Below are 12,769 nucleotides of genomic sequence, written 5' to 3' on the forward strand. Positions count from 1 at the left end.
ACAGGGCTCCTTTGCATACAGACGGTGCCCACAACCGAGGAAGAAAACATGCTCACCTTTCCAGGCAATTCTCAGTCCTGGTAGGAACGAGGCAAAAAGGACTAATGTAAAAAAGGCCCGGAGAGATACCTTGGCCACCTGATCAAGGATACTTCCCACCCACGTCCTCACGTACGTGCCCCGCGGATCCCACCAGCCCAAGCGTACTAGAACAGACTCTCAATCAGGCCGCTGTTCCTGTTATTCTCTTTATTCCAAAACAGATTAATTACAAATTTCGACTTTTCAACTTTCCGAACGCAACCAACATCTGGCGAAGTTAGGACTATGCCCAGCCTCTCGCTAAGGCGCCACGCCAAAGAAACGGGATGTCTGGGCTCACAGGTGTGTGCGCTGTATTGGGGAAATAGAAAAACAACAAGCAAACATATAACCACAATTCTGACTTTTTTTTTTGTTTAAATAAAGTTTCTTCATTCCTCTTTACAAACTGTGAATTGTTCTCAACTCCTTTTCTTGATATTCATCTCAGCTTTCAAAATGTCCTTCCTTCTCTGGCACTAGTGTGCTGTTCTGAAAGAAAATGGAGACAAACACCAAATTACTGAAGGTTTCAGTTCACTATTACAGTTCCTAACTGGTGACAACAGAGAGGCCAAGGTTCTCTGCCATTTTAAGATCCTATTTATATAGGAATAATCATTAATCTATTCATTCTATTTATTTATGTGCCATCTCATTTCACCAGAGATTGGGAGATGGCTAGTTCCAGCTAAAGCTGATGGTAACTTAAATAAAAACAGCACAAACCTGACGACTAGGAAAGAAAGTGGCACGTGGAGCTCTGACATGAGGTAATTCCAGGCACACCTCTCACAGTGCAAGGCCAGAAAGACAGTGTAAATGTCAACTGGGGGAAGGACAAGGAAAGCATAAAGAATGTCCATCTCCACTTTCCCACACTTCAGGTCTGCCACCCAGCACGGGGGCCCTCACCTAGCTCGGATGATGACATTCTGGCCACTCAGTACAGAAACCCGTACCACAGTCCTGTCATGCAGGACTCCAGTCATGTTCCTGCCAATGGCTGGTGTCTAAACTGAAGAATGATCCTCAAAGGTGGGACTCAGCTCGCAGAAAAATTTTAAGAGGAGACAAAAATTCCTCAATCTCTGTTTCTTCTTCCCCCATGGCGGCCCCACCCTAGACTCTACGAACGGACGATGAGAACGGAAATGACAATCTGGACAGCCGCTGTGCAAGTAGGAGGGTGAAGTAGCAAACAGGTATTTCGGGCAGCGCCAGCAAGCAGAGGCACCACGCCAATGCACACGCCGTCCCCAGCGGGCGGTCACACCTAGCGGCGAGGGCTGACGTGATGGCGATGCAGCCTTGCAGAATGGTGCACTCCAAGCCAATTAATCCACGGTTCCGAGGGGCACACATGGGCACGGAACTAATCCTGAGGGCTGAAGGGAGTGCCCCAACCCCCTGCCAACATCCAGAGGTTCCCAGGCACACTAAAATGTGCGTGCTCCGAAACGACCACATGGAGAGGGGACAAGGACCGTAACTTCTTGGCCACGAAGTTATACCCCCTATTGTGCCTCATCGAATCAATGTCTGTCCTCAGATCCAAAGCACTTAACTACTGGACTTTCCATTAAAATACTAGGCCCCGACCTCTGAAGTCCCAAACATCCACATGATCAAGGATCTTTCCTCTCTCTCAAACAGTGTGATTTGGGGGTAGCAGCAGCATGAGGGGAGACAATCTAAATAGCAAGGAAAAAAAAATCAATCCAGAGTTATTTTGAAGAGTTAAAGAGCTCAATATTTAGCAGAAAGAACTAGTTCTGAAAGTAAAATCTCAGAACACCTCTAATGCAGGACAAAACCAACGGGGTATGTTAGGGCATGGGGGAGGAGACAAGGGAGTGGCCACCCAGGGGAACTTTCAGGAGTGTGGAAATAGTCTTTATCTTGAATTGAGGTGGTGTTTACATGACTGTGTAAATCTGTCAAGATTCACAGATTGTACTCAAAAAGGGCAACTTTTACTGAATATAAATTATACCTCAATTAAACCTGAAAAACAAAACCAGGACAAATGGGGTCTTTCTATATTGAGGATCAGACGCGCCAGCTTATGCTCACACATCAGTGAAAATGCTCTACATCCCATGCTTTTGTTGATCTCTCCAATCTGCAGAGGATTAAAAATTAGATGGCTCCGCTGCCATGGCAGGGAAAGCCATTTCCGAGGCAAGGGATCAGGGAACATGACTTGAAAATTCAAATCCTCTCTTCTATATGCTGGTCTAGTACAGGTGTCAGCAAATGATGCCCCCGGGCCAAATCCAGCCCACCACCTGTTTTTGTAAATAAAGTTTTATTGGAACACAGCCATGCTCATTTGTTTACTTCGTCTACAGCTGCTTTCACATTACAGTGACAGAACTGTGTAGCTGTGACAAAGACCATATGGCCTGCAAAGCCTAAAATACTATCTTTCCAGAAAACTTTTGCTGATCCCTAGTCTAGAGGAGCTGATCAATGAAGCACATACTCTCTCTCCTTCCCTCCCTTCACCTTGCCTTCGCCTCCATCCCCAACCTGGGATTAATACCTAGGAAAATGGGTGATATTTCATTTGACATTTTAGTCACACAGGGAGCAGCCCTGAACTACACTCTGAGTTCTAGAAACCGGGGTTCTGATGCTGGCCTGAGCTATGGCCACTGGTCCTTTGCAACAGAGAGTATCACCAAACCACGCTATTTGGCCCAACCAAGGATTACTGCTACAAAAAGGCCTAGAAACAGTGACAAGGTGTGCCAGGATTTGCCACGGGACCATCATTTAATGAATTTCGATGTTCTGAATGGGGTCCCCTTCCAAGAAGTCCAAGGTTGCATCTGCCTTATCCTTAACTCTGCCTTCCTATAAACATAGAAAAAGGGGCTGCTATCAAGTACCCCATGGACATAGGGAGGATGGAGTCTAATGTAGACAAAGCCAGGTCAAATTACCCCATTGGCTGGGTTCACTCAGGGAGTTTGGTTTTTTTGCCCTGGTCCAGTAAGTTCAAAAATGGCCCCAGATTCAGCTTTGGCTTGGGGAAGGTAGGGAGGAACGAGTGGGCTGAACACCAGATAAAAAACTGACATGCATGAGGAGGGCAAGATGGGAAGGGGCCCTGCTTCTGGACGAGTCCACCCTCCATCTTTACCGTAGTGTCCTATATTTTGCCAATCTACTGCTCTGCTCTGCAGCGATCCTGCCAAAGGAAAGAGGGTTTGAGAATCAAGAAAGGACAGTGGGAAGAGAAATAAGCTTGAGAAAAGAAATGGCAAACATCCAACCAGAGCTTCCGTTAGGGTCCATGATTTCCCCAGTGGCAGAGTTTGTTCTAGGACTCAGAGCAGAACTTCCTGTATGAGGTGTGTGCGTGTCCATCTGCACGTGTGCACACGTGCTGGAGAGGGGACAAGGACTGTGGTGTGGTCTCTCTCCCTAGAAAACGTACACAATTTTAGGATTCCAGATTAGGAACTCCTGCTAAGCAGGATCTAAATCAAATGGTTTCTACCCCACTGCTCCCCTGATTTTGTTCACCTTGTGTGGGCAACTTCCAGAAAAGACAGAACTCAAGAGAGCAAGCCTTTTGGCTCCCTGGGGCCTGGACTGGCTGCTGCAAGGGAACAGGGGCCTGCTTAGAAAGAACAGCCGAGTCCCTGGCTCGTTCTCAGATGCGGTGCATAGCTGCCAAGTTAAGGCTCCTGGAAGGGCAGAGAAATGAACCAGCTGCCACTGGCGGTGCTAAGGGAAGCTCTGGGGGAACACGGATCCCTGCAGGGAAGTGATAGAGCACCTCAGGGCCAGATCTCCACAAGGTGAGGTACTCAGAAAGTACACAATGGAGACTCGGGCAGGGAGGAGACAGATGGCTCTCCCACCTCCTGAAGGTCTCTGAGAAAGCCTCTCTGATCCACCCAACTTAATTGGCAGCCATGTTGGAGGGCACACTATTGAGTTACAGTCTTACAGCAAAAGTCCTAGAGAGGAGAAAGCAGGGCACATCTGAAAATGTTAACTTCCAAAGGTGAAAGCAATTCTGACCTATTCGTACTGACCTTTATGTGGCTCAAATCTCCCAAGTTCTAATAAAGTCAAATCAATGAGAAACACCTATGTGACATTTAAATTTGCGCTTCTAATCCAGGTTTGAAAATCAAGCTGCCAGCAAGCTGCTGCCACGTTGAGGTCTGACCATTGGTGTGAACCTAAAGTTGTCGGGTTCTCGGGAACGTGGTTGAGGCTACCAAGCAGGGCTCCCTGGTGGGGACCTCTTAAAGACCTGTGGCAGTCTGGGGGTGTGGATGGGGATGGAAAGAGCATGGACCTCACACTTAGGAGGAAATGTCCCGTGAGTCGGCTACGGGTTATAGAGGATAAGCTCTGAGGCATGGGAGGAGGGAAGAAAGGACTCCCTGTGGCAGCAGAGGACATTTTTATACAGCCAGCACGTTAACAACAATGTTCTGCCACACATGTTCTAATCCATTTTAAGCTTCATAGAGCAATTATTTTCTTCTCTTGTCCTCATGTGTCAGGGCATAAATCACTTTGGTTTTAATACATTTAAAGCAGATCACCAAGGCCCCTTTCTGACTTAAAAGGCTGGATTACGGTGTCACACTTGCCTCTAAGGATATGAATCGTTCTGCCACATACCCCTGTTCAAAGAGTTGGGTGAGCAGAGCTGACAAAAATATTTCTAATCCCGCTCTGAGTCCCTGGCCCATCCCTAGCCTTACCTCTTGATTGCCTGCTGGGCCAGCATCCGATTGCCAGCCAGAAACGTCACACTGCCCAAGATGGCCAGGTACTTCAGGGTCTGGAACATGTTGAGCTGAGTCCAGTAGACATACATGAGCCCCAGCATCGCTACAGGAATAGAGGTCATGACAGCCAATTAAATAAGACAGTGACAATGGCCTGGGGCACAGAACAGTTAGGAACAGTAACTGCTGGATTCTGAAGAGGTCTCTATTTCTAGACCAGCTTGTTTTATTCCTTTTATCTAGTGCCAGAAAATTAACTCAATCTACTTACTTTGGCTACCAAGAAATTCAGAGGTAAAAATCAGATGTCAGCTACCTTAACTACCTGGTTCCATGTTCCAGCTCACATCGGTTTCCTTTAATGTAGGTCTTTTATTTTTGTTGTTTTTTTTAAACATTACTATCATATTATATTTGCGATTCACTTTGTTTTTTAAATTCTGAGTGAAACCATGCAGGATTAAATAAATGAATAATTTCCTTTCTATTAAAGAAAGATTGTTAAAGGGATTTTGCCAGTGTGAGTCAGAAGGAAGCAGGAAGCACTGAGAAAGAAGGGCTAGTAAAAAGGGCTCAGGCCTGGGCACTGGGAGACCTGGGTTCTGGTCCAGGCTTTTGTTGCTCAGCCACTTCCATTTCTCTGAGCCTCCATTCTCTTGCCTGTTGAACGAGGGATCGTAACTCCTGCCCTGGGCACCCTCATCACAGCTGTGATGAAAATCAAATGAGGGAATGTGTACAGAAAACACTCTGGAAGAAAAGTCATGGCTCTGAACAAATTTATATTCAGGTTGTATTCTCAGCCTGACTCAGGAGGCTATCACTCAAACCCAGTAACTGGGCTGGAGAGAAAGGTCATGCTGTCAATTTTGCCCAGAAGGATGATGGATGAACTACGGCAGGGGTTCTTAACCGTTTCTGAGGTCACGGGCCACTGTGAGAATCTGATCAAAGTTACAAACTCCCTCTTTCCCAACACATTTGCCCAGAATTTTAACTGATTCATCTGTGGACCCCTACAGAATCACACACTGCGGACGCACAGAGGGTGGACTCCTGAGAGAGTCAACGAAATCAGAAAAGAATACTGAAATCTCAGTGAAATGCAAGGCACCACAGATCCAACAGGGTCAAATGTCTCTGAAACGCTTAGCTGATTTGTGAATTTACTGTCTTGTTATGTTTAGGTCCTAAGTTCTCAAGAGAACAACGTGGGACAGTGTGTCCAGCTGTGGAAGAAACTGTGTTCTATTACTGTCCGGACACAGCCGCTGACAAATGTGAAGATCGATGCGGTGGGGAAGGATAACCTTTGGAAACTGCGTTAATGCTCTTCGCCAGGAAGGTGGCTCAATGTAAAGCAACAGTAAGTGAGTAATCTCTGGAAATGAACAGGGCTATTTAATAAGGGTAAATGGCCAGCCAACGGCAGCCTAGGACAATGAAACCCAATATAATGACAACCGTTCTATGCTGATGGACCAAACAGGTTTATCATCATATTAACTGTCCTAAAAGGCCGGGAGGAAGAGGGAAATGTTATGCTATTAAGTCATTATAGTTAATAGGTTGTGGGTCTACTTAACAGGGCTTTTGCGTGGGCAGGCGAAATGTCAGAGGAGGTTAAATGGAATTAGCAGCCTGGAGTGCTTACCAGCATGTCCCAGGTGAAAGATGATCGTGCTTGGGGCAAAAGTGAAGTTGGAGACATTGGCGCCAATCCGGATCCACTGAACGATGGGGAGAAATAAATTAAAAAGACATTAGAACTTGAAAGGGAAGGCAACACATGCCATGTCAATGCTAATCCAATGAACAGCCCCAAGGGCTTAAAAGTTCATGCATACTTGAAGGACAGGAAATTTTTCCAAGTGACAGCCATCCTATTATAAGTCCTCAGGAAAAAAAATTATTCCCTTTTCTCTTTAGGAAGGCACTCCTACACCTGCTCTCAAATGTGCTCGGGTAACTCAAACCTGAACATCCTTTTTAATGACAGTGAACTCTTCTATTTTAAAGCAGGTGAAACCATGACGCTGAAAGGTCAGAGACTACACTTTTGATGAGGGAACTGGCACCCGGGCTAATTCCTCTAAGTACTGGTAAGCTAAGCCCCCTGGCAGCCGGTAGGGTGCACACTCCTGCTGTCGGTTCCATGGCTTTTGAAATCCTGATCACTCAACTATGATAGCAGGTGCCCATACCCTCGGTCTGGTTTCTGAAAGACTGTGCCATGCCTTCCAGATTTAGACTGACCAATAATTCCTTTACTAAAATCAATGAACAAATTAGAAACACAGGCAGCTAACTTTCCAAAGTAAGATCTAATGAGGTTTCCATACAGTTATTAAAATTCTCTGAACTTTGAAGATATGCATCTTATATTTATAATTTGTAAAGAGAGACCAAAAAAAATTGATAAAAAAAATTGAAACAGCACACAGAAGTATAAAAATTTCCTTCCTTTATACTCTCTAACACTAACAGAAAATGCCTTTTTCAGGATTTTACACAAAGAGGATCATACTAAACATACCCTTCTACCCCTGGCCTTCTTCACCCAGTACGACATCTTGGCAGTCTTGTCAATATCAGCATATACATCTATCCATTCTTTTAATTAAGTACATATAATTCCATTATACGGAAGTACCATAATTTATTTAGCACTTGCTTTTATGAGGGTTTTGGGTTGTTTATGGTTTTAGATTCACTGAAATGCACAGCCTCTGTCTCTGTTTTTATCTTTAAAAAAAAAAAGTTTGTTTATTTATTTATTTAGAGAAAGAAACAGCAGGGGAGAGGCAGAGAGAATCCCAAGCAGGCTCTGAGCTATCAGCGAAGAGCCCAACACGCAGCTCGATCTCATGAACTGTGATATCCTGACCTGAGCTGAAATCAAGAGTCAGATGCTCAACTGACTGAGGCACCCAGCTGCCCCTCAGTACTGTTTTTATAGAGGTATCAGCATTGGGCCTTGCTTTCTTCCCACTTGACCTCAACTGAACACTCCTGCAGGGCATCCCAGTCCATACACTTTTATCATTTTTAGTGGCTATAGGGACTTTCTCATGCCCCTCGTTAATGGATCAGTTTATTTGGCTGTTCCCGCATAGTGGGGAATTTTAGTTATTATAACATTTTTTGACCATCGGTTCAGGTCACAGCTGCTGGACCCCTTTGGAGCCGAGCGGAGGCCAGAGCACAAAGCCTCCTTTAGAACCCCTACATCTGCTGAGTCTGGCGCCAGACACACGCTGCCCATGCTAATTACAGCTACTTACCAGAGCAAAGAGCAGGAGCAAGGGCGAGAGGATCAGGGCGGTGAATGTATTGGACACCACGGTGGGGGGCCTCTTCTCAGGCTCTCGGAACAGGTGCTGCGGAAAGAAGACATACCAAGAATATTTAAGAATGTGCCCTTCCCAGCAGGGGCTGCCATGCACCCCAGGAACCAAAATGCCAACGACAGTCAAGAAGAAATGCTTCCCAGAGGCTAAACCCTCCTGGCAGTGAGCAGACACTGGGCTTTTGCCTCTTCTCAGTGCTGGCTTCTAACCCCAGAGGTCTCCTTCCAAAGACACCAGTCCCCACTCACTACTTGGTCAACCCTCTTTTTCCTGCAAAGACTCACTGCCATTTAGAGGTTAGAAAATGCAACCCATCTGGTGGTATCTTGCCTAGGGTCAGAGAGGGTGTCCAGGTATATGGATGGTTCCAGTGATATATCCAAGGCAGGACTCTGGGTTTCATAATGCTTCTGGGTTCCGAGGGTAGCACTACCATATGTTGCTGCCCCACCTAAGTGAACGAACCACTGGTAACCCCACTCTCTTTCACAATGTAAAAGAGCTTCACTATGGATGGTTCCAACCATAACTCATCCCTTCTGCACCCAGCCCATGACTCTAAGGAAGCCCTCCATAAACTTTGTCTCTTCCTTGTTCTAGGTTCCAGAAATGGAACCAGAAAGCTGGGCAACCACTGTTCTGATATTTCTTTGTTTTGTTTTGTCTGAGAATCTCTACATGAAAATCTTTGGGAAGCTGACCTAGACGGTGTCACCCAGCAGGGGCAGCGATGGACTAGGAGTCCAGAAGACCTCTATTTGGGCCCAAGTAGAGAGGAAGGTTGCTTTGCCAACTTTTTGCCTCAGTTTCTAACTGGAAATTTGGGGGAGGGAGGGCAATGACCATCCCACTAGGCTTGCAAAGGGGTTGTAAAGACCAAACGTTAACAGGGCATCTGACTATGCTTTGTAAGATCTAACACGTGCACATTTAACTTTTTTTCACTTTCTTCTAATACACAGACTCTTGTCTATCTTTCCTTGCCAATGTCCAGCCAACCCAGTTTCAGGGTGAGGCAGCCCCACAGGATGAGGAGTCCTGTTCCCAAATTTTCTCCTCAGTTCCTCTTTGCTGACACTACCACTAAGGGGTCTCTCACAGTGTCTATGGCAAATGTCTATGACAAATCAGTCAGCACCCTTCATCCTCACGGTTGTACCTTCTATTTAACTGCATTTTACAATCTTAAACAATGCTATGTCAACATTAGGAGGATTTCAAAAAAGAATCCTACTCCTTACACCCTTTGGACCTTGTCCCTTTTTTAACTAGTGAAACAAGAGTAAGTAATCTGCTTGGGACATTTTGACACTCATTCATTCACATGGGGTGTGAATAGTTTCCAGGTTACTACAGTATGATCATTTCTCATGACTGCAAAATAGTCCACTGACTGCATCCACTTCAGTCTCCTTAACCAATGCTTAACAATTATTATGTCTATTTTGTTTTGTTTATGTTTATTTTGTAAAATGTTTTAGAGACTTTTCAAAGCTTTTCTTTCCTGATCAGTTACTTATTTTGATCCTCACAACGGTCCTGTGAGCTGAGCTGGGCAGAGATTGCTAACTGTGTGCACAGAAGATGAATCCCTGGAGAGAGGACTGCCTGTGGGAGGAAAGCCCTGTCCCCCAGCCAGTTGAGTTCTCCACCTATAGGCCCCAACAGTCCCGATTTCTGCAGGAGCCAAACCCATCAGTCCTGTAGCTGTCAGGCAGCCATCTTAAGGCTGAACCTCCTGGATGTTTAGGAAAAACAAAGTCTGATTTTTGTGTCCAACTATCTGCTTTCAGGGAGCTGGTCACTGGGCTCTTTGAGCCTGCTCTTTTTTTTAAGCTCTAGGTCGGGACTGATATTTGTCTTGTCTAATTCGCAGTGTGGCGAAGTCGAAACTATAAAGTATTGTATAAACAGGTTAAAGAAGATCCCAGAGGCGCAGTTCAGACATCTGTGGCCCTTTCTCACTGTGCCTATTTCACATGTCTCTTCCATGTTTAGTGGAAGAGCCCTTAGGCTCCTTATACCTGAATTTCCTGTTTGGGGGTGAAAAGGTTCTTGGACAGGACAGTTGATGGAGCATCTTCTTCGGGGAACTTGATGACCACATCAGCCTAAAAAAATAAGGGCAGTTTTTAAAGGCACAGGGCAGAGAAGATAGGATCCCCTAACTCACTTCTAGGGCCATAACTGAAAACAGCTCCGAGCAGTCTAATCACTTCTGATCCATTAGCTGATAACTGAGGCAGTAAAAATTTCAAGAACAAAATAATAAGTATTTGTTGAAAATGCTTTTTAGAGCAAGAGTTCCAATTTTCTACTGGTCTGGTGAGCCCCACAGAGCTGCTTAATACAAAAATCCCAGCTGGTATTCAGGTTGTTACAGTTGCAATCAGAAACTGCTGGTGTCCCTGGGAAGTGCGATTTAGTCACAGAAAAAAACAAGAAAGAAGGAAATGAAAATATGCTCTCATACAAAAAGCAACCCAAGGTCCAGGAGAAAAAAAAGCTTTGAATACAACGCAAAGAAACGCAGCTGCCCCTTTGTCTTGCAGATGGAGTGACTGCCATTCAAGGCCTGCAGTTTGGCCTCTGCTACCTTCCCAACCTCACCACCCACTGCTCTTGACCAGATTCAGGGACTCCGGCAAAAATGGACCCACACAGGCCTTGCCAAAAACATCTTTTGCGGGTCATCCCCCAGCCCCCAGATACTACTCTGATAACCCCCCGCAATTCTCCGACCCCTCACTCAAATGCTGTCTTTCAAGAAGGGTTTCTCTCACCACATTAGTCAGATATGAGATATGGAGGTGAAATGCACTCCATAAAGTATAACGCAAATGTTGGTTAGGAGTTTATTAGCATCTTGCATATTCTAGAATTCATCTGAATTATTTTCAAAATTCAAATCTTACCCTTTCCCACCCCACCCTGGGAGGCTATACCATATCCCAAACACCAGGGCCTTTATTTTTTACATCTATGTATCCCCCATCGTGCTTTCCTATAAAATGAAAACTTCCTTTGAGTGTAACTTTTATAGAAATTCGCTAGGACCCACGAGGGCAAATATATGCTTCATTCATTCACCCAATCAATCACTATTTATCAAGCACCTACTATGTGCCAGGCCATGTGCATACCCCTAGGACTACTAAAGGAAGATAGCACATGGCTCCTCGCCTCACCATGCACATTTACTGCCCTGCACAGGAAAGGCTAGGGTCAAGAGGCCACGCCCCTGATAAGAGCAGTCTCTGACTGCATCACAGCCGCTCTCGCCTCGGTCAAGGTGCATCTGGGCACATACCACATTCCAAAGGATTGGGTTCTTCAAAGTGGCATCTCCGATGATCAAATAGAGAGTGTAGGTGCCGGATGCAGAGTCAAATTCGATCTTTCTCTCGGAAGTATCCAGTTCAAACTTGTACACGTTCTTGCTGTCTGGCTCAGCAACAAACACTACTTCCTGGCCAGTCTTCTGATTATGGAGTCGGACAAATGTCTGGGGGGAACAATAATACAACGTTTCATCTGATCATTTCAGAGTTCCCTCCGTGCCCAACACCGAATCAACAAGGCAGCAGACTAGTGGCTCTTTTGTCACAGTGGGAGCTCTGGGATGTGCCAGACATGGCCTACAGCGAGGGAGGAGTGGCCATCCCACTCTGGTTCCCAGCTCAGAGATCAGAGATCACTTTTTGTTAGTCTAAGAAATTTAACTTAGTGGTCCAGCCAATTCTCAACCACTTGGAGGCTGAATGCCCAGTTTGTGGAAGATTTAAGCCCTTTGCTGCGGCTGCAGTTTCTTCTTCCTGCCAGCCTTTTGGCCACTTTGCTGCCCAATTAACTTCTTCACCAGAGGGTGAAAAGAAGGGAAATGAGGTGGAACTGTAAGAGGCCTAGTGCCTCCAGCTAAAGATTTAGTACAAGAGGCTTGGGGATTGATAGTGAGGCAGAGTTCTAAGCGAGCAGAGCAGCCCGGTGTCACAGAGGAAGCCCAGGCTCTGAAGACAGACACCTTGGTTCCACTACTTATTAGGGGAGCAGCTTACTTCACCTCCTCAGGCCTTGATTTCCTCATCTTTGCAAGAGAAAGACTAACCTCTGTATGTGATGTATCTGTGCAAAGATTCACAGTGATAAACGAAAAGCATTTAGTGCAAGACCTGTATATGCTAGCTAGTTAACAAATAGGAGCTGATACTGTCACAAACGTGATGATCAAGTCCTTATGCTCCCAGGGGCACAAGAAACTAAGGCTTCTGCATATGAGAACTGCACCAAATTTAACGTCCACTCAGAGCTTTCCTTTCAGGTGTTTCAAAATAAAGAACTGAATAAGGCTTGAAGGTTCCATTTTATAGATCATAAGGCATGAGGGTTAAATGGGTTGCCGTGGTCACACAATTCAGCACTGGATTCCAGAAAAAAAAGTAAATTTCATTTGTCACTCTACACCTGGGCAACAAAGAACAACCATCAAAGTGTTTAGGGAAAGGGTGTAAAGGTGTGAAGCATCCTGACTACAGGAGTCTTGGCCAAGGGATTTAGGGACTGGGACGCCTGATT

The 12,769-nt window shown here is 45.5% G+C and overlaps 1 protein-coding gene across 2 annotated transcripts in view; it reads right to left on the minus strand.

Moving 5' to 3' along the window:
• Positions 1-234: 234 nt before the first annotated feature.
• Positions 235-12,769, minus strand: part of RPN2 (ribophorin II) — a 57,054-nt gene continuing 44,519 nt past the window's right edge. Inside the window, exons 12-18 of one of the 2 annotated variants that reach the window (XM_077778900.1) lie at positions 11,508-11,702; positions 10,222-10,308; positions 8,132-8,227; positions 6,502-6,577; positions 4,821-4,950; positions 3,233-3,280; positions 235-573 (exon numbers count right to left, since the gene is read on the minus strand). In XM_077778900.1, coding sequence (XP_077635026.1) covers positions 561-573; positions 3,233-3,280; positions 4,821-4,950; positions 6,502-6,577; positions 8,132-8,227; positions 10,222-10,308; positions 11,508-11,702 — 645 coding nt within the window. In that variant the 3' untranslated portion in view covers positions 235-560. The remainder of the gene's footprint in view (positions 574-3,232; positions 3,281-4,820; positions 4,951-6,501; positions 6,578-8,131; positions 8,228-10,221; positions 10,309-11,507; positions 11,703-12,769) is intronic. The other variant, XM_077778901.1, reaches the window with a different exon arrangement.

Source organism: Crocuta crocuta, unplaced genomic scaffold, assembly GCF_008692635.1.
Source record: "Crocuta crocuta isolate KB4526 unplaced genomic scaffold, BGI_CrCroc_1.0 scaffold248, whole genome shotgun sequence".
Taxonomy (NCBI): domain Eukaryota; kingdom Metazoa; phylum Chordata; class Mammalia; order Carnivora; family Hyaenidae; genus Crocuta; species Crocuta crocuta.